The 19,814-nt window shown below is 44.4% G+C and overlaps 1 protein-coding gene across 4 annotated transcripts in view; it reads right to left on the reverse strand.

Annotated features, from left to right (window-relative positions):
- Window positions 1-827: 827 nt before the first annotated feature.
- GOLGB1 (golgin B1) overlaps window positions 828-19,814 on the reverse strand; it is a 41,229-nt gene continuing 22,242 nt past the window's right edge. For 3 of the 4 annotated variants that reach the window (XM_077179361.1, XM_054632399.2, XM_077179360.1), the window contains 10 exons: window positions 14,349-19,300; window positions 11,587-13,537; window positions 9,988-10,166; window positions 8,619-8,784; window positions 7,379-7,510; window positions 5,502-5,660; window positions 5,272-5,369; window positions 4,479-4,613; window positions 2,869-2,974; window positions 2,221-2,499 (listed from right to left, as the gene is read on the reverse strand). In XM_077179361.1, coding sequence (XP_077035476.1) covers window positions 2,365-2,499; window positions 2,869-2,974; window positions 4,479-4,613; window positions 5,272-5,369; window positions 5,502-5,660; window positions 7,379-7,510; window positions 8,619-8,784; window positions 9,988-10,166; window positions 11,587-13,537; window positions 14,349-19,300 — 8,013 coding nt within the window. In that variant the 3' untranslated portion in view covers window positions 2,221-2,364. The other variant, XR_013182533.1, reaches the window with a different exon arrangement.

The following is a 19,814-nucleotide window of genomic DNA, read 5'->3' on the forward strand; positions in this document are numbered from 1 at the left end:
GCCCCATCTTTCATCAGGTCAAACCACAAAGCTGCTCAGTCAGACTATGCTTAGCAGACCAGGAGATCCTTTTGAGGTTTTATTCCTACATTTCATCTAAGCTATAACTGTTCTGTCTGCAGGTATAAAACATTTAAATGTATCTGAGGCATCAGAATCATGCCTTTCTTCAGTTCAGGAAAAAAATGCATGGGCTTTAAGGAAACATACTTTGCTTATAATCCTTGCTCCTGTTAAACACAGTGGAAATATTATCTACAGCCTTACAACAGCCCAATGCTGGCTTTTGTTCCAGCAGTGGTAGGGGGCTGTAGTAGTGACTATGAACAAGGGTACCTGGTTTTGGCCACAGAAAGTTGGGACAGCTGAACTGTCCCATCTGAATGACCAGCACGTTCTAGCTCATTGTTGCCAACTTCTGTCTGTCCTGGGGTTACACAACTCTAACAAGGTGCAGTGTTCAGGCTAATGTGGAAAAACAAACCAAAACAGGTATTGTTTTACTGGAATCACTTTCACGATGCATGCAATGGTCTGGGTTGGAAGGGATCTTAAAATCATTAGCTCCACACATCCCTGCCATGAGACATTGCCCATTCAGGTGCTATTTCCTTATTCTGTCAGCTGAAAAAGGCCGAACAAGAGGTGAGGTAGGGAAAAAAGGTCATCACCTAGGCATTCCCATTGTATAAAGAAACAGCTTGTGCAGCGATCACACAAGGCAGTGCACACAAAGGAGACCTGCAGTCCCACCGTGTCCCACAAGGTGTGCTGATACAGCAGCACTACACCCTCCACTTGCAGTTACATGGCAATGTTACACAAACTCCATCTGAAAAATAAACTTTATTATACATACAGGAGTTCTTACCCCAGGAAGATATAGACAAACTATTTGGTCATTGAATTTGACATAGTTAGAGGAAGTTCACGCTGATAATCACAGACAGTCCACAAGAGGATATCTAGTGCCAGTGCTCTGGACCTGCCAGAGATCCAGCTGGTTCAGCTACCAGTGAAATCAATCCACCCTCAAACAGGCTTTCTGCACTGGCTAGAGCAGCTTAGTTTACCACCAATATCAAAAGAACTACCTCTTTCCCATGGGAAAAATGTGACTGTTAATGCTCTACTGAGAGGCAGATAGGATTCTCCTGGCCAGTATTCTGAATGAAACGACCACTCAGGATCTGGCAGCAAATGCCACTGAACTTCCTTTGCATTCAACATTCTCCTTTTGGAAGAGGGCAGTCTCAAATCCAGGAGGTTTTCAGAAAACAAATGGAACTATATCCATATTTCCATATATCATAAAAGATTCAGTCCATTTGCATCATTTGATTTGGGTCCAAACATGCCCCAACACCAGCACCAGCTTTCTACACCAGAGGGTTCTAAAACCAGAAGGTTTTAAATTCTGGCTCCTTCCTCAGCACAAGGGAAAGAGTTTATTTCTGGAGTTTCTGCATTTGCTTTGGGCCCACACAGCACATTATGCACCCCTTCAACACAGCCTGTGCAGGTTCAGTCTCGTGACGAGTATTTAGTGGATGAGAAGGCAGGAGCAGGGCTGCTCTACTAGAGGTAAGGCAGCACCTTCCATCATAAGAGGTGCACAAATGCTATAAATAGGAGGATTTTTAACTTAAGAGCTAAAAGGTTTCATGTTTCCTATTCATTTTAAATAACTGAACTACTGGCATTATTTTACAGACTTTTCAGGGCAGACATATGACTGATTTTAAATGGAATGCTCACCAGGGCCAGATATACTAATTTTGGCCCTTCTTCAACAGGAGATGCAACTGAGCAGGAAACATGATTTTAAAATTCACATTCCTTAAAGTGCCTATTACTTCCTTAGGATATGCATTTCAGACAGCTCTGAGCCATGGAGCAAATCTAAGGGGTGGAAGAAAGGGAAGACAATTCTCTTATATCCAGCTACAATGTTCCCCCAACCCCACTTATGGATTCAGCCTAAGAGGGGGAAGATTGTGCAGTTGTAGAAGTGCTGAAGAACTGCAGCAACTCAAGAGTATTTTTCTTATTCCTACTGCAGCACAATACCATCTAAAATGAGTGGTACAGCTTCCAGGTACAGGAACAGATGCTGTCCTTGAGGCTTGCAGCACAACCCTGGCTCAGAAAACGAACAACTCTCATAGAAATACCAAGGGAAGGGCAGATCTCCTGGGAGCAGCTGCCCCCAGCACCAGCACTGGCAGCAGGGGCTGGGGGCAGCTGCTGCTTCAGGGCTGGTTTGGGAAAGGCTGCAGCTGGGACAAGTGCTGCCCTTCTGTGAGGGCGTGCAGGCCCTCAGCATGCACAGGGCTGAGGCTGAGGAAAAGCTGCCACTCCTGTTCACAGGTGGCCTGTGAAGCACAGGAAGAGCAGGACATGGAGAGCAAGCAGATACGTGGCCACCAGCAGGGGCAAGTGGGCCCGGGAGCGGAAGAGAGAGCGCAACAGGCGTCGCAGTCCAGGAGTACTCCGGCTCTGGAAGAGTAAAGAGAGAGCAGTCACTACAAGGAGTGGCTGTGGCCCCAGCTGCCTTCATTCAGAACTCTCCAGACCATGGAGATAAGTTTGTTTAGGCTAATGAGCATAAACCTTCCCCAAATTGCTCCACTGTCAGGTCCTAACACTAGGGCAATCCTCAGGAAATGCTCCCCTTCCCCTGCTCTCTGCAGGCTGTCCATGAACCAGCCCCAGCCAGTTTTGTTTCCAGCATGGTGAGAACAGAAAAACTACACAGTCCTCGACTGATTTATGTGTGTCTACAGAGGAACTAAAGTGCTGTGGGTTCACAGTTTCTTGAAGCAGCTGGGGCTCACATATTGACAGCTGTGAATGTTAAATTCTTACTCTGCTGGAATTATTGTCCATGGAGTCGATCAGCAAGGACTGCTCGTGACCTGGAGTCATATCAATGCTGGCACTTAAGGAAGATGACCACTCACTTGACTGCAACCTGCCACAACAAATATGAAATTCAGTTTTTTATTATGATGCCCCAAATCAACACTGCAATCAAGCTTAGGAAAGAAGTTATTTCTCAAAAAAGGAAACAACCCCTGCAAGCAAACCCTGGTTTCACTTGCCAAGAGCTGGTTCCATTTGAACAGGTCTCATGCCTCCTGAGCTCACATTGAGCAAAAGAACAGGGTGGCCCAGCTAGCAGGAGTCTTTCTTCCTTTCAAGTGAAATTTTATAGTGTGACTTGAAAAAAGCCAGGGCAGCTAATACATCTGTATGCTTTAAATTCTATGAAATTATTTTGGAAGCCAGTTCTGGCTGCAATAGTGCTGGTTCTTCCTATTTTCTAGTGACAGAGGTAGTAGTCACATCCTGGAGCTATGGTTTATTAGTGAGATCAGCTGCAGGAGGCTTTTATAGACTTTAATGCCAGAAGGAGCTATAGTTGTCCAAACCTTGTAGCAATTACCAGGGAACTTCATCCAGAATTCTTCCATACAGACCATTATTTTTTGGCTAAATCAGCAAGTGTGTCAGAAGAAAGGCATTGTTTTCATGTAAAAGACTCTACTAGTCCATAACTCCAGTTATTGAACTACCAGGAAATGCACAGCACATGTGCCTACAATCAGGTCATGTGCTAAAACCCCCTCCATAGTCAATGAGGAGAATCAAGCGTTTTGAACCTGCTGCTCACTGCATCCTAATCCCAACACCTAGTCCAGATCAGCTGCCTTTGCTCTGCTGACTCTCAGGGCATCCATGCAGTGCCCTGAGATGGGCAGAGCCCTGTGCAGTGCAGACAGCAGTGCTGGAGAGTGGGCACGGGGCAGCACAGAGGGCTGGGCTGAAACTAAGCCTGGGAAAAGTGGACAAAAGTCCTTTCTCCTAAGTGTTTAATTGTTTCTCAAGAACCAAATTAACGAAAAGTTGATGTTAATTGGCAATACATTAAAAATTAGTGACATTCTTCAAGTCAAAACTGTTTCAGCCATGACAGACAGGTGCTTACTGAGCAGACAAATCCCCTGGAAGCATGAGAATGCCTCTTCAGCCTGCACCCAATTCTCAGTCTCCAAATTGTATTTTCTGGTAGTTAATTTAACTAATTGAGCAAGTTGGCATCTAATTTCTAGACAGAACTTGTCTTCATGTCTAATCATTTGTCTCATCCTATCTGCCTACAATTGAAGGAACAGTAGCCCAGGGAGGTTGTGATGTCTTCCTCTTTGGAGATGCTCAACACCATCTGGACAGGGTCCTGGGCAACTGGGTCTAGGCTGAGCAGGGGGCTGGGCCACATGGTCTCTGGAGGCCCCTCAACCTCCACCCCTTCGGACCCCCACCCTCAACCTTTCTGTGATTCTGCCACAGACACGGTAGCTGTCTCTCTGCCACCAGTGCCATTTGACAGAAGGATATGATGAAGTGCATATGAAAAACAGCTAGAACCAGCACACTTCTGTGGTGATAGTGTTTGTTTGCTCAAGCTGCCTCACCTCCTGATCTGATCCTGTGCTGCAAAAAGAGCCTCCTCTGCAGCAAGACGACGGTCCCGCTCTTCCTCCAGCTGCTCCTCCAAATACTTCATATCCTGCTTTATGCTGCTATGTAAGCGTTCTGTTTCAGACAACCTGTCAGAAAGTAACACAGCATATGCCAAAAAGGCACAAATCATGGACCATTGTGTTTCTATTGTATTCACTGATGCAGTGTGTGAACAGACTCAAATTACCTCCCAGCTCACAGAGGAGACTTAATCATCTTTACTATATATAAACTATTTGGAAAACATGAGAGAAGATAAATCTCTTGAAGCTTCAGTTTCGCATCAGAAAGGAGTTCCCTGCCTCTGTCACCATGGGTCCACCTTCTGAAAATTATTTTGAAAGGGTTTGAGGAATCATGTGCTAGATCTTAGTTTCAGAAGGTTACAAGGAATCCTGTGCTACATCTCAATTCCAGACACAATCTCAGTCTACAACCCTGAGACCAGGACCATTGATATACTTCAGCAGCTACTGAGGATGCAGCCTACCAGATCCAAGATGCTGGTTTGGCTGGCATTGCTGCTCTATGTTATCCTTGTGTTTTTTTGAAGCTCTAATCCAAAGAGATAACTAATGACAGCTACTAAGTGCATACAACAGTTCCCCCAAGTCCACAAGATCCTGGTGTGGGACTGAGTTTTCCCAACACTCTGGTGCAGAGTAAAGGCATCAGGCTCATCACTAGCCTCAAGGCCTCCACAGGACCAACATCCCCACCCCTGTTTTCTCAGACTTTCTTTACCTCAGCTGCAGCTCCTGCAGTTCAGGTGTGTAAGTGCCTCTCTGTGACTCATTCTTTTCTTGGGGTGCTCCTGGAGCAGCATCTGTTGCAAACAGCTCCTGAAAGAACACAGGAACATACTGCAAACTGCACTGAATCAAGAGGACACACAGCCACTACAATGCTGGACAGTTCACAGAGCCACTTGAAGTGAGCTTTTCCCCACTGTGCAGCAAGCCTGGCCCCCTTACCATGCTCTTGTCTGCAGCCTGCAGCTCCTGGAGCTGCCTCTCAAGCACCAGGCAGCGGTTCAGGACCTCGCTGTAGTGCTGATGGCTCTCATAGGTGCCCCGACTGCTCCCTCGGAGCTGGAGGGAGAGGGCATTTTTCTCCTCAAAAACCTGAGATAGCTGAGAAAAGAATACAATCAGCAAGCAAAGAAATTGATTTTGTGAAAGCAAAATTGTTCTCTGTCTAGTTGAGGGTAAGAGTTCTCTTAAGAACACATAACTGCCTCACTGCCCATCACTAATGTCAAAAGATCAGTGACAATCTCCAAGAGTAGCTTGTGGCAAAGGTTTTTGCAACAGGAGTCTCAAAACATCAAAGAGATGTACAGAATACTACACGTCCAGAAAAAGATTTCTAAAGTGCTGATATTGACCTAAACCTTTCAGAAATATCATCAGTGAATTATTATTTTATATTCTCATTTTCTCCTTGAACCCAGCTCTCTTTCTGAAGATGAATAAATTCTGGGTCTTCCATTTCAGTGTGGGAATTGACCGATTGTGATTCTGCACTGAAATGCAGGAAGTTTCAAGCTGGCAGGCAGAAGTGAAGATGATGAGCTAGCCTTCCCAAGGAGGGACTTCCTTCAGCAGCCCAGAAAGCAGGAGGCTAGGAAGTGCTCCTGGAAATAAGACATGGAATCTGCAAAAAACTTTCTTCATACGGTCTCACTCTCTGGTCCTTTTGGCCTTCATCTCCCCCATTCAACTTCTTTCCCCCACTGTCCCCTCCATCTGTCCTCTCTCCTCCCCTCTCCCCTTCTGTCACCTCTTTTTTTCCTCCCCCGCCTTCTTCTCTCCTCCTTTCTCCCTTTGGTCACCTGGGAGAAAGGGCACTGAACGGCAGTGGCAGAAAAGCTGCTGGTTCAGACCCTGTCCCTGAGCCTGCTGGATGGGATCTGCCTGAGGCCTGGATGTCCTTCTGCTCCATCCAGAACAGCTGTCCCACTCATGGCTTCCCTCTGCAGAGCTCTGGCTCTCACAGCTGCTCACTGAGGGAGAGCAGTGCAGGACATGGGTGATGGGCTCTGCTGCTGTGCCAGCCCTGTTCAGCAGCAGTGAATCCATCACTGTGATTCTAACACTGCTTTTCTGAGAGATGTATTTCTGATTTTGTGTTACTTCATTGAATGCCTGCAAGGACATATTGTAATAAAATCCCAATATTACCAGGCGGGACGTGCCTGGGCTCCTCTGACCCTAGCTGCTGGGCCAAAGGCGGCAGCTGTGGTGTTTCACCTCAGAGACACCTTTGGCTGGCTGGAAGTTGCAGCTTGCACTCGGAACAAGTCCAGGCATGGTAGAAACTCAGTTTACCTCTGGTGGAAAGGCTCCAGGCTAGGTGAAGAGGAAAAGGAGACAGATTCTGCAGAGGGTTTAATCCAGAATTTATTCCAGAGTCACATTTGTCTGAATCTTGGTAACAGCTCCACAGAATCCTGACCACATGGTCTCTGTGTCTTTTAAGCTCGGGGGCAGGGGGAGGGAAGGCACAGGTGAGCCACCAGCCAGGTGGGAGGGGGGCAAGGCCCAGGGGACAATGACACTTGGACAGGCCAATGACCCCAGGGCTGAGGGGCATCTTTTGAACTTTTGCCAAACACACGAGGCCCTGCTGGAATGATAAGATTGACTGACAGCATTTAGCAAGGAGGCAAGGGGGAGGGGAAGGGAGAAGGTATTGGCACACCTGGGAAACTACTGGGATAGCTGAAACAGGAAATGGCATCACACTGCAACAAGGACAGATTCATTCCTGATTCCTGAGCCCTATTCCAGCCAAACCCTCCCCACATTCCTTGTCCCTGACTGCAAGCAAGTATAAGATGTATCAGTACCTTGCTGTTTAACTGCTGAATTCTGAGCTCTTTCTGGTGCAGTTCTTTCAGACTGTCACTTAGCTGGGCCTGGAGGTGTTTCATCTCTGCTTCTAGGCTTGAAAAGTCCCCTTTCAGGACTTCTGGAGAAATCTGCCAAGGAAAGAACAATGGAAAATATATTGCTGATGTGACAACTCGCTCTTGTGTTTCTCCTCTCTTTTCAGTATTCCAAGGTCAAACATAACATTATTACTAGACCTGGAATTTGATCTGCTCAGGCAAAAGAGCAAATGGGGAATAAACAGAAATATCCTAAAAGCCATCTGAAAATACAAACAGTCAGGAAAGATCACCAAACTTGCACATATGATGGGTCCTGCTCAAAAGTTGTCTTAAAGCTGTTTGCAACACAGGAAGAAAAAAAAAGGCACATGAATGAGAAAAGAAAAAACAAACAAAACCCTAAAGTAATGTCCACACTGATCTAATCAACAAAGACCAGAAGGCCAGCACTGAAGAATCCTCCTGGAAAGCATCACATGAACATTGTTCAAGCTTTTGCTTTGCATATATGCATGGGTGTATCAAGGGATAAAGAAGATTTGCTGCCCCCTCCACTGACATAAACCACTGGGACACTGCAGACATGGGTGGGAGAGTTCTGTCATGGCTCTGATGCACTGCATTGTGCATGCAGCCTTCCCTACACAAACAAAATACCAAACACATTCCACTCCACTTTTAGGACTGTATACAGGGGGAATAAGAGAGAAGGTGCAGTGTTCAAGCCTCAGCCTCTCTGGACTTGAACCAGGATTGTAGATCCCTGTTACAGTAAAAACAGCAAGAAAAATTCAATGGAAAACTTAAAAATGAAGATCTGACATTAAAATGTTAACTAAGACAGAAAATCTTAGATTCAAAGACAGTGCAAGAGGGCAATTCTAAACCAGCCAGAATACACACCTGAGAAGTTCCATGCTGCTCCAAAGGACCCAAGGTGCCTAGGAAGCCCTGTCTCTTTTACCCTCTTTCTTGAAACACTGGAAACCAGGAATTTAATGAAGAGCACTTAAGGATATGCCATAATTTCTACAACTTCCAGTGATGCAAGTTAGACTCTTGGTATTATCTTTGGAGGCCTCACAACCACACCCAATGTTGCAGTCTGCAGGAGCTGGGTACAGGCAACACATCCTCTTCTGGTTGAGTTTCAAGCTTCACATTTCCAGTAAAGAATCTGTATCTTTCCACCCACCTTGCTTTGGTGCTGTTCCTCTACGGCTTGAGCCTTGCTGAAGGGCAGCCTCATTTCCTGTGTGATCCTTTGTAAATGGCTCAGCTCCCTGTCCTTCTCTGCAATGGCCATCAGGTACTGCTCCTTCATGCTGCTGCTCTGCTTTTCCCAGGAGTTCTTCTCCTGTCTGCCCAGCATAAACAAGGGAAGTTACAAGGAAGTTGCCAGTATGACTTAGGATGACCAGGTAGCCAGCTAAGAATGAGCCAAGGGTGATTCAAGCACCACCTCTTGCTGGACACAAAGTTTTATAACCAAGCCAAGCCAAAACAACACACTTAAGTACAGGAACCTTAAAAGCAGGTTTAAGGAAGTTTTCTGTATTTGGTTGAACCCTTTGGATTGTTCCATGCTGTCCTAGGGCGACTTTTTCACACTTTCTGTGTTTCTGAACATTGTTTTGATCTCACTCTATGGAGTTTTGTCAAGGAAGTCACTGGCAATGCCACTTGTCCCCATAATAATTTCTCTGCACCAGACCCACAGTGCCACACCAACCTGAGGCCATCACTTCATGTACAGTGTAAAAGCTGCACATGAAATAAACCTCCTGTTCTTTTGTCAGGATAAATAAAATTTGTAAGATGCTTCAAACTTTATGAGATCTGCAGTGTTAATTTGAGGGTCAGAGTGGGGGTAGGGGGGAGAGAGAGAACTACAAGTTTTTATATCACTCTGGACAAAGATAAGCCATAGACATTTCCACAAAGAAAATCCCACCCTTTTCATTCCAGCCTCAGGCATTCTTAAATGGATCTCTGAAATATCTGAAAGCATTTCCCCCTGTTTTCAGAACAGAGCATATTTGTCTGACTAGTTTTAGTCCAGTTGGAGAAGACAATTTACTAGACTTGAATTACAGAGTTAAAAAGAACAAACTAGAAGACATAGAGCAAGTGAAAGATAGGATTAGACAGCCATACAAAATTAGTATGCTCTAAACTATGCTATCAGTGGGATAATAAAGGGTGTTCAGCAGCAGCCTGGAATGGAGAGTACTGTGATCATATACATAAATTCCAATACAAGAAACAGCCTCAGTTTCCTCTCCAACAGATGATACTGACCACCGCTGGATGAAGGAAATAAAACAAAAACATCCCTGATCTATTTCACACAGGCATTGACCTCCAAGCTGCTGGGCTGTACTTCTGAGGCAGAAGCTGGGTGAGGGAATCCCAGGTCCTCTCCTGGCCAGGGCAGGGTGCTCAGTGTCACCTGTGCCAGGTGAGGTTCTCAGCATTCCCTCCACCTCTGCCCACAACCGCCCTTTGAGAGAAACAAACACATCGGCAACCTCGCCAAGGCAGGAAGCAGACAGACAGCTCACCTGAGCCGCTGGAGCTCCTGCTGGTACACAGCTCCTTCCTGCCTCAGCTGCTCTTGCAGACGAAGCTGTTTGTCTGCCTCTTGCTCCCACTGCTGCAGCTGTGCCTTTAGGCGAGAATTCTCAGCAGCTTCCACCCCAACAAGGATGTATTGCTGCTGCAGATTCTCCAGCTCTCTTACCTGGGATTAAAGAGAAACACCATTATGTGACAGCTGAGCAAGCATCAGATTTATTACTTAGAACTGTTTAAGAGCTTTTCTTACTGTGGTGTCTGGAGGGAGAAAAGGGTGACATTCAGACAATAGAGGAACTAAAAACGGAATCAAATACAGCAGTGCACTAAAAACTGCTCAGAAAAAAGCCCTCAGACAATTCAACTGGTAATGAGGGCAGTGTGTTTTGAGCCCTCCCATGAAGATATGAAATACACTAACAAAAAGACTCCAGACTACAATAATAATTATCTTACTCAGAGGAAAACTAAGTGACCCAGAAGGAGCTGGTTAAGCATACCAGGAAACTGATAAGTGAAATCCTTTTGGCTCTCCAATTCCAGTCAGGTATAATCAGAAATAAGTTGTTGTTACACATGCATCACTGCAATTGTTTTTGAAGACAAGAAGACATGGCTGACTTTGGAGACAGGACAGTGCTCAGTGAGTGGCAGTGGGACATGACTGTCAGAGTTTGTCTCCTGACCAGCAAGGAGAACTCTGGAAGTTGCTGGGCTGCACTGTGCCAGAGACCATACAAACACAGACACATCCAGTGTGCAGGCAAGAATGTCAGAAGAAATCTGCAATGTCTTGTATCTGCTTTGAAAGTCAGATGCCAAGAGGAGGAGAAAACTCAAGCCTTTGTTCTAGTCTCTTAGAAATCTAAGGCAAATCAAATGAGCTGACACAGATGTGAACTATGCAGGTTAATAAGGACCTTATTCCCATGATTTCATATTTTAAACCAAGCTAACAGAGAAACCACCCTTGGAAGTTAACAATGGAATCACAGCCTCCCTGCCAGAGAAAATAATACAGATGGTCCATACCAGATTCATGGGGTCTGATGGAGCATGCCCACAAATGCTAAGGTCATCGGGAGGCAACTCCATTACCTTTGAAAGGTCATGGTGACCCAAGAGGTTCCTGAAGACTGGAAGAAAGCAAATGTCATCCCTACCTACAAGAAGGGCAAGAATGGAGAATTGTGCACCTGTAGTCTGGTCAGCCTCATCTCCATCCCCGGGAAAGTGAGGGAGAAACTAATTCTGGAAACTGTTTCCAGATACATGAAAAAACAGGTTGGCCAGAGAAGCTGTGGAATGTTTACTTATTGAGATATTAAAAATTCAACAGGACATTGTACAAGCAGCCTATTCCAGCAAGCCTTGTTTGTGCAGGAGGGTTGGACTAGAAGATCTCTAGAAGATCTCCAGAAGACCCTTTGAATCTCAACTATTCTGTGATTCCATGAAGATGCAGCCTGATCTATGCATCACCATATTGCAATTACCAGACATAAGAGTGCTGAATTTTAAGACTTGAAGATCCAAACCTCCTCTGGTGCTTAAAATAAGAGCAGGAAGAGAGAACATGGACTTACTACTCTGTCTCTGTCACTCTGCAAGGAGGCCAGTGCCTTCTTCAGACTCTGCACTTCCAAAGCAGTGGCGGAAATGCTCCCTTCTGCTTGTTGTTTCACTTCTTCGATCTTACGCGTTTTGTCCAACTCATTCAGCAGACGGTCTCGGTCATTCTGCAGGCTTGCCATAGCCTTGGAGAAAGATTTGACTTGGTTGGAAGAGCCTTCCAATTCCAAAGACAAGTGGAGAAGCTCATCATCTTTAGCTCTGAGCTGCTGATTAAGTTCCTCAATCTGGGCCAAGAGACCTCTTTCATCAATAGCCTTCTGCAGTTCTGTCAGCTCAGACCTGACCATATCTCGGTCCCTGACAGTGGAACGTTGCTCCTCTTGTAGCTGACCCATCTGTTTCTGAAGAGTCTGCACTAGACTCTTTTGTTCCTCTAAGTCTGTAGAATATTTCTGTTTCAAAAGATGAAGCTCTTCATTGGCCTGGTCTCGGCTATCCTGAAGAGAGCTCATGGACCTCCCAAAAGACTGAATTTGAGCTCTGAGATCTTTGTTTTCATCTGTGACTTCAAGCAATTTCTGTTCCATTTCCATCAAGTCCCGTGCCAACTCTGCTACTCTCTCTTCAGCTGTCTCGGTTTCGTTCCTCATTATCCCTGCGTCGTGATGCAGGTGCTTCAGTTCCTTCCGAAGCCTGTCCTCAGCTTCTCCCACTCTCTTGGCTGCATCCCTCTGAACACAGTCTAGATCCCCTTCAAGTTCTCTTATTCTTTTCTGGGAGAGGGAAAGCTCATGATTCAGTTGCTGTACCTCTTTCTCTCGAGCCTTCAGTTCTGCCTGACACTCCACGATGGGACTCCCCTCATGTAATGCTGCCATCTCACTCTGCACCCGCGACAGAGAGGACCTAAGAGTGTCAATCTCTTGAGACATACTGGCTTTATCCTCTCTTAAGGCTTCCATGCACTTCCTGAGGTCATCCTGAGTACGCTCAGACTCTTTCAGCTGTGTTTCTATGGTTGCCTTCTCATTTTCCAGAGTTTGGATCCGCTGAAGCTGTATTTTAAGAAGTTGCTTCTGTTGGGAGTCTTTTATTGAAATCACTTGGTTAAGGTCTTCTCTGTAGCGCACCAACTCTGCATTCAGCTTGGCATTCTCAGAGTTGAGGTCATCCATCTGGCCATGGAAACTTCTAATTTCTTCCTTGAGCTTGTTGTTTTCAGCAGCAGCCTCTTGAATTAGCTGGTCTTTTTCCAAGATTATACCAAGATGGCGTTCCTCGAGCTGCTTGTAGTCCCTCAGGATGCGGTCTCGGTCATCCTGCAGAGATGACATGGACTTGGTGAAGGAGTCCAGTTGTGCCTTCTGCTGCTTACTTTCTTCTCTGCTTATCTTCATCTTTTCAGTGAGATGATTGAGTTGGTCAAGAAATTTGTTCTTCTCATTTTCCAAGGCTTTTTTATTGTCTTCCTCCTTACTTAGCCTGCACTCCAACTCTTTCATCTCTTCAGAATGTTGCTGCTGTAATTCAGCTAGAGCAGCCACTACTGCTTCTTCTTTGGCAGACAGCAAACTCATGATCTTTTGATCTTTGGCACTAATTTCTTCATGCAGCTTATTTGTTAGGTCCTTGGAAGCCTGCAGGTCAGCTTCAAGCTGCTCACAGTTGAGTTTAAAATTCTGGATACTCATCTCTTGTTGCTTGATCACAGTCCCCAGCTCTTCCCTGGCCAGCTCACATTTGGTGAAGGAATTCTGTAAGTCAGCAAGCTGGTCTCTTAGGCTGCTGATTTCTGACTCCAGCTCCTGCTGTTCATTCTGAGACTTGCTGTACAGTTCCTGAGACCCTTCAAGCTGAGTCAAAAGCTCTTTTTTTTCCTCCTGCAACATTTCACATGTCTTTTGATGATGCTGAATCTCCTTCCTGAAATCAACCTCCCAGTCTTTCTTGTTGCATTCCAGCCTGAAAAGAAAAGATTAAGTTGGTCAAAAATCCACAAAGTATCTCAGTATCTAAAGCCACACTAATTCTGTTCTTATACTAATTTAGAAAAGCCACAGAATTTGTTTTAATTAAAGAAAGCAAGCTAGAAATATATCTCAATGTAAAATTCAAGATATCTTTTAAAGTTCTGAGTGTACTACTGCCTTAAAGGGGTGGTGGCAGGGGAATATATTCTTTTAAAGTTGTTCATGTCAATACTGAAAAAAGTGTTCACTTAAACACTGGATGTTATCACCCCCTGTCATTACATTACTTCTCTCAATTACTTCTCTCATCCATTGTAGCTAACAATAAAAACAACTCCATGCCACCCCACAATGAAATTGCTGTTCTGGCACCTTTAATGGCCATTTAATGCTTCATCATACAAAGATACAGCATATATAAAAAACCATTTTACTCATTTTAGAATCGTTCGGTTTTGAATTTTGGAAATACACAGCTGTATACATATTTTGATAGGTTTCCATAGCTCCATCTTCCCCACAAAATTTATTTTGGGACTAAACTGGAATTACATATCCCAATGCTCTCTTGACTTCTCAGTGCAAAAACTCGGTGCAAAAGAAACTCTTTAATTAATCTGAAATTTGAAATACTCTGGAGAGTAATCAGATGGTGAGTGCTTGCCACAGAGAACAGATTTAACACAGGTATCCTAAGGATGTGAAGAAGGACTATTGTAGAGTGATCACCTCATGTCCTTGTGCAGATAACAAATGCAAAGTAACCGCTTCCTGACAAAGCTCCCCTGACACAGCTTATTTACCTGGATATTTGAGTCTGGAGTTCCTCCACACGCATGGTCATTTGTTTCACCTGGTCCTGTAGCACAGTACAAGCTTCCTCTTTCCAACGTATTTCTTCTTCCTTCTTTTGAATAGTTTCAGTGAATTTCTTCTCCCATGTTTTTGATTCATCTATCACTCTATCCCTATCATCCTGAAGAGAAGACATGCTCCTGGTGAAGGCTGCAAGCTGGGCGAGTGTTTTGTTTAGATTGCCTTCCAGTTGCTTGGCTTCTTGATCCTTTGTCTTCAAGGAGTCCTGCAGATCACCAACTGTTGTTTCCATATGGTCCTTCTCTCTCTGCAATGTTGCCAGCTTTGCTTCCATGTTTTTGATCTCCTTTGAGTGCTTGTCTTTTTCCTGTTCCAGTCTTCTCTCAAAGTCCTCATCCTTTTTCTTCATTTGAATTTTAATTTGCTCTTTGTTTGCTTGTAACTCTTCCTTCACTTTGATACTCTCAGCTAAAACCCTTGCTGCCTCACTCTGAGTGTCATCCAACACTACTCTGCAGCGAGCAAGCTCTGCCTGGGCTTTCTTTGTGTCTTCAACTGCTTTAGCTGAAGTTTCTTTGGCTGCTTCTACCTCTTTCTGAGTCTCACTCTGCAGAAATTCCAGAGCTTTAACAGTTCTTTCTAAACTACTGTTCTTTTCCTGGCTTTTGATACAGTCCTTCTGCAGCTGCTTAATCTCCTGCTGTTTCTGTTTCAGCAGTTCTTGAAGCTCCTTTATATGTGTGCTGCTTTCTCCTCTCCAGTTGCATTTTAGCTTTCCTACAAATTCCTTTTGCTTTTCTGAACTTGCTTCGCTTTTCTTCTTTGCCATCTGACTTTTCTCCTCCTCCAGTTCGTGCATCATTCTCTGCAAAGTCTGAAGCTCATGTTTCAGTTGATCATTTTTGATTTGGAAGTCTGTTGCATCTTGCTGATAGTTTCCAATACTTCCATTAAGTTCTGCCAGCTGATTCATGAGCCTTTCTTCCAAGTCATCCTTTTCAGCCTCTAGAGCATCCTTCAGTGCTGTCATTCTGAGGAGGTCGTCTCTGGCTTCTTGGACCTTCTGCTCCATCTTTGCTACCGTAGCCTGCAAATCATTCACTTCATGGACTTTCTCTCCCATTTGGTGCTCCAAAGCCCTTTTCTCACCTGCTAAAGTCTCAACACACCTGCGGATGTCACCCAGCTGTTGCTCTGAAGCCCTTCTATTATCTTCCATCTCTGTGATTCGCTTGGTGAGCTCAGCTATTTGCTGTCTGAAGAGACCAGGATCCTCACAAGGTCTCTCACTTTCAAGTGCCTCTTGTTCCAGCTCTGCAGCACGAGGCTCTGGTCGAAAAGATACGTCCACTTGATTTTCAGACTCTTCCGCTGGTGATGGTGTGGCAACTGCCTTATCAGTTTCTTCCTCCGCTGTCTGCTGGGCAACACACCTGTCTACAAGTTCTCTGCTTTCCTTCAGCTTAGACTCTGTTACCTGCAAAAGGCACTTCAAGTCCACAATCTCTTGATTCAGAGACTCCTTTTCAGCCATTACTGTCTCAAGCTGAGTAGAAAGAGACTGGCACTCCCTCCTAGAGCACTCCAGGTCTTCTCTCAGGCTAGTGTTTGTAAAGCTCTCTCCAGTCCTGTGCAGCTCTCCATTTGTAAAATGCATCTCTGCTCTAAGCTTCTCATTCTCCTCCTCTAGTTCCAGGATCTTTTGTTGCTTTGATTTTGCAAATTTCCTCATTTTCTCCTTCATTTCATCAATTTTCTGTTCAGCTTCTTGTAGCTGCTTATCTGTTTCCTGTTTTTTTGCTTCAGCCCCTTTTAGCTGAATGAAAATTTCCTGCTTTTCCTGCCTAACAGTTTCCAACACACGCTGAATTCGCTCAGCCTCATTACTCACATTCTCATATGACTGCAGCAGAGTTTCATATTCTCCCTGAAGCTCCTTGTATTTCTCCTGCCATTCAGAACTCTCAGTGGCTTGAAAGCTCTTCAACGATTCCACCTCCTTCTCCAGCTTCTCCTTCTCTAGAACAACTCTATCCAGAGTAAGTGTAAGGTTTTTACAGCATCCATCAAGATTCTGATTTTCTCCAAGTAGTTTATCAATTTCTGCAGTAATTTTTTCTCGCTCTCCAGTGAGGCAAGCTAACTTTTCTGTTAAGGTATCTGTTTCTTTAACATGGCCACATATTTGGCTTTCCATATTTGTCAGCTTGACAGAAAGACTGTCAATAGTAATTTTAGCATTAGCCAGCTCTTCTTTTAGAGATTTGCTCTCCTTTAGCGCCTCTTTTCTAGAGATAAGTGCTGCTTGCAACTTTCTCTGCATTTGATTCTTCTGCTTAGCTGCTTCTGCATTGTCCTCTTGCTTCTCCTGAATTTCAAGCATCTCTGTTTGTAGTCGCTTGTTTTGTTCCTCATGCACCTGAGCCTGAGCCTCCAACTGACTACACAATCTTTGGACTGATTCCTCTTTTTCCAGCAACCGTGCCTGCACATTATTGAGAGTGTCACTTTTCTCCTTTAACTGCTGGCTAAGGAATTCAATTTCTTCATCCTTTTGGTGCACAAGAATTTTCAAGTCTTCCAGACTGGCCGCTCCAGAAATTTTTCCTTGATTCTCCTCCAGTTCTGTCTGAAGACTTGCTCCCTTAGCTTCAGCTTGGTCGGAGGTTCTCTTCAGCCCTTCTATCTCTACAAACAACTGCGCTATGTGCTGTTGCAAATCAAAGATTAATTCTGATTTGTGAGCAAGCTCCCTTTGCATATGGCTGACACTACATTCCAATTTCTCTTTCTCCATCTGCAATTTGTCAAGGTGTTTTTTCCACTCTTCCTCAGAAATATCTGCAACTTGTACAAGCTTGTTAATTGCTGTATCTTCTGCTTCTATGCATGAAGAATCCAACCCACCTTGACTCCTAAAAATACTCTCTGTTGATCCTTTCTGCTCTTGGAGCTGTCTGAGCTGAGCCTGGATACTGTCTTTCTCTTTGCTTTGCTGATCAAATTGTTCTTGCAGGATGTTGTAATCATCTTTTTGCTGTTTCAATTGTTCTCTGTGATGCCTGTCTTTTTCTTGAGCCTTTTTAATAGTGTCTTTGCGAGATATGAGAGCTTCTTGAAGTTTTTTTTGAAGTTGTTCTTTTTCTTGTTCAAGAACTGAAATCTTTTCTTCAAGTGCAGACTTTTGTTTTTCTTCCAGATTTGTACCTGCTGAACTATGTTTCTCATTTTCTTCATCATCTTCTGGGCTTTCGTTGGTTTCAGTTACTTTGTCAGGAATTGTCTGATGCTCCATGATTTCATCTTTAACTGAAGCAGTGTTTGCCTTATCTTGCAAGCTTTGCCTCATTTCCTCAATCACTGCCTGCAGTCGTGCTTCAGTAGTTTCTTTTTCCTTCCGGATGCTCTGCAGCTCAGATTCCTTTTCAGAAAGCAGCTGAATTAGATAGTCCTCACGGGGCTGGTTTTCAAGACCCATTTCTTTGCTGATCATGCTTCTCATGTCTTCCTCCCCTGCAGCTGCCTGAGCCACTGAGGTTTCTGATTTTTGTTCTCTACTCAGTTGTTCTAATTCATTCTCCAATCTGGTTACCTTCTTCAGAAGCTCCTTCCTGTTCACAAATACTGCTTGCAGCTTCCGCTTTACTTGCTCATTTTCTTTTCTCAGAAGTTCAACTTGATTTACTAATTCCTCATTTTCTTTACCCACTGCTTCTGTCTCATTCTGCTGCTTGGATACCCCACACTTCAGACATGTATCTTTTGCTCCTATGTTCTGTTCTTTTTCTTCCTGGGATTTTAATAACAGACTTGTCTGCTCCTTAAGACTCTTCAGCTCATTTCCTAGAGCAAATTTCTCTTCATTCAGCTGGACCATTTTCTCAGACATGCTGACACTGATCTCTGCCATCTGTCGGTCCTTTTCCTGCAAGGCTTGTTGCAGGTTCTCTATAGACCTGGTGTGCTCAGCAACAAGCTGTTCCAGGCTTGCTGCCTCGTGTCCCTTTAAGGTTAACTTGTGGGAAAGCTCTTCCATCTCTGCTGTATTCTTCCTCAAAAGTTGTCCTAGATCAAGTACTTCACATTCCTTTGTCTCAACCTGGCTTCTCAGATCCTTTAATTGTATGTCCTGGTCAGAAAGCTGAAGTTGTGCTTCATCCAAGTCCTTTTGCAAAGCTTCAATTTTTATATCCTTGGATTTAAATTCATTTTTAAGGCTCTGGATTTGCTCTCTTAGAAGGCTGCTTTGACTGTCAGACAGTCTCTGCTTTTCTGAAAGAGCCAGCTCTTCCTCCAGTTGCTTCACTTGCTCCTTCAGTTCTGTTATGGTAGAAAGTTCTTTGCCCTGACACAAGAGCTGATCTTGTTCATCAGTCAAAACACAAAATGTACTGTCAGGATCCTCTGATTTTTTCCTGTATTCCTCAGCCAACTGGTTTAGCCTATTTATTTCTGCACATTTTTCTCCTAGTTCTTTCCTAAAGGATTCTTCTGATTTCTGCAGAATTATTTGCAGTTCTGTAATTTGGTTTTGTAACTTGATCAGCTCTTGAGACTGAGAGGTGCCAGGGCTTCCCTGAGGCTCATCTTGGAAGCTGATTCCATTTTCCTGAAGAAAGCCAATTTTCTGCATTTCTGTTTCTTTCAGTAATAAGACACTCTGTGTATCTGAAGCCTTCTGCTCCTCCCTCTCCAGACACTGTATCTGTGAATTCTCTTCCAGCTCGTTAGCTTCTGTTTGGCTGCCTGCAGAAGTTTGGGCACTGGGGCCCTTGAGCTGGCTTTTCAGAAAAGTTATTTCTTCTTGGGCTTCTTTCAGTTCCAGCAGCAAAACTGACAGCTCCTTCTGTTTCTCCGCAGCAATATAGTCTAGAATTCCAGGTGGACAACTTTCCTCAGTAAACTGCTTGCTTCTATTGGTAAAGCCATCTGTTCTTGCCTAAAAGAAAATAATAGGCATAATTTTTCTTTTGAATCCTGTGAAAGGGCCACTTCTGGAAGTATCTGCTTTCCATGCTCTGTAACTGTCTCAAGCTGGCTTCTGCAATAAATGGCAGCCCTGCTAATAACAGGGGACTCTGTCTTGGCAGTGGGGGTGCACTCGGTGACCTCCAGAGGTCCCTTCCAACCCCAAATATTCTGTGATTCTGTGACTCCCCAGGTCACTTCTGCTAATTTCAGTTTCTGAAGTTGCAGCATGAAAGATTCTGGCTGCAGGATCAGACCATAACAACAACTTCCTACTCCCTTTTCCCCCTTCTCTCCTGATTGCAAGTAGTCTAACTCTGAACTGTTTAAGTTCTCCTGTGATTCTAACAAGCCCTCTAGTGTACTTAACCACTCACATTTTCATGCCATCCTATTCATAGCCTCTGAGTAAGGAGGTTTTTGTCCCCTGTTCAATCTGTGCATTTAACATGGCAAAGAAGCAGGATAGAAACCCATATTCCAAT

This window comes from Agelaius phoeniceus, chromosome 5 (assembly GCF_051311805.1).
Source record: "Agelaius phoeniceus isolate bAgePho1 chromosome 5, bAgePho1.hap1, whole genome shotgun sequence".
NCBI lineage: Eukaryota > Metazoa > Chordata > Aves > Passeriformes > Icteridae > Agelaius > Agelaius phoeniceus.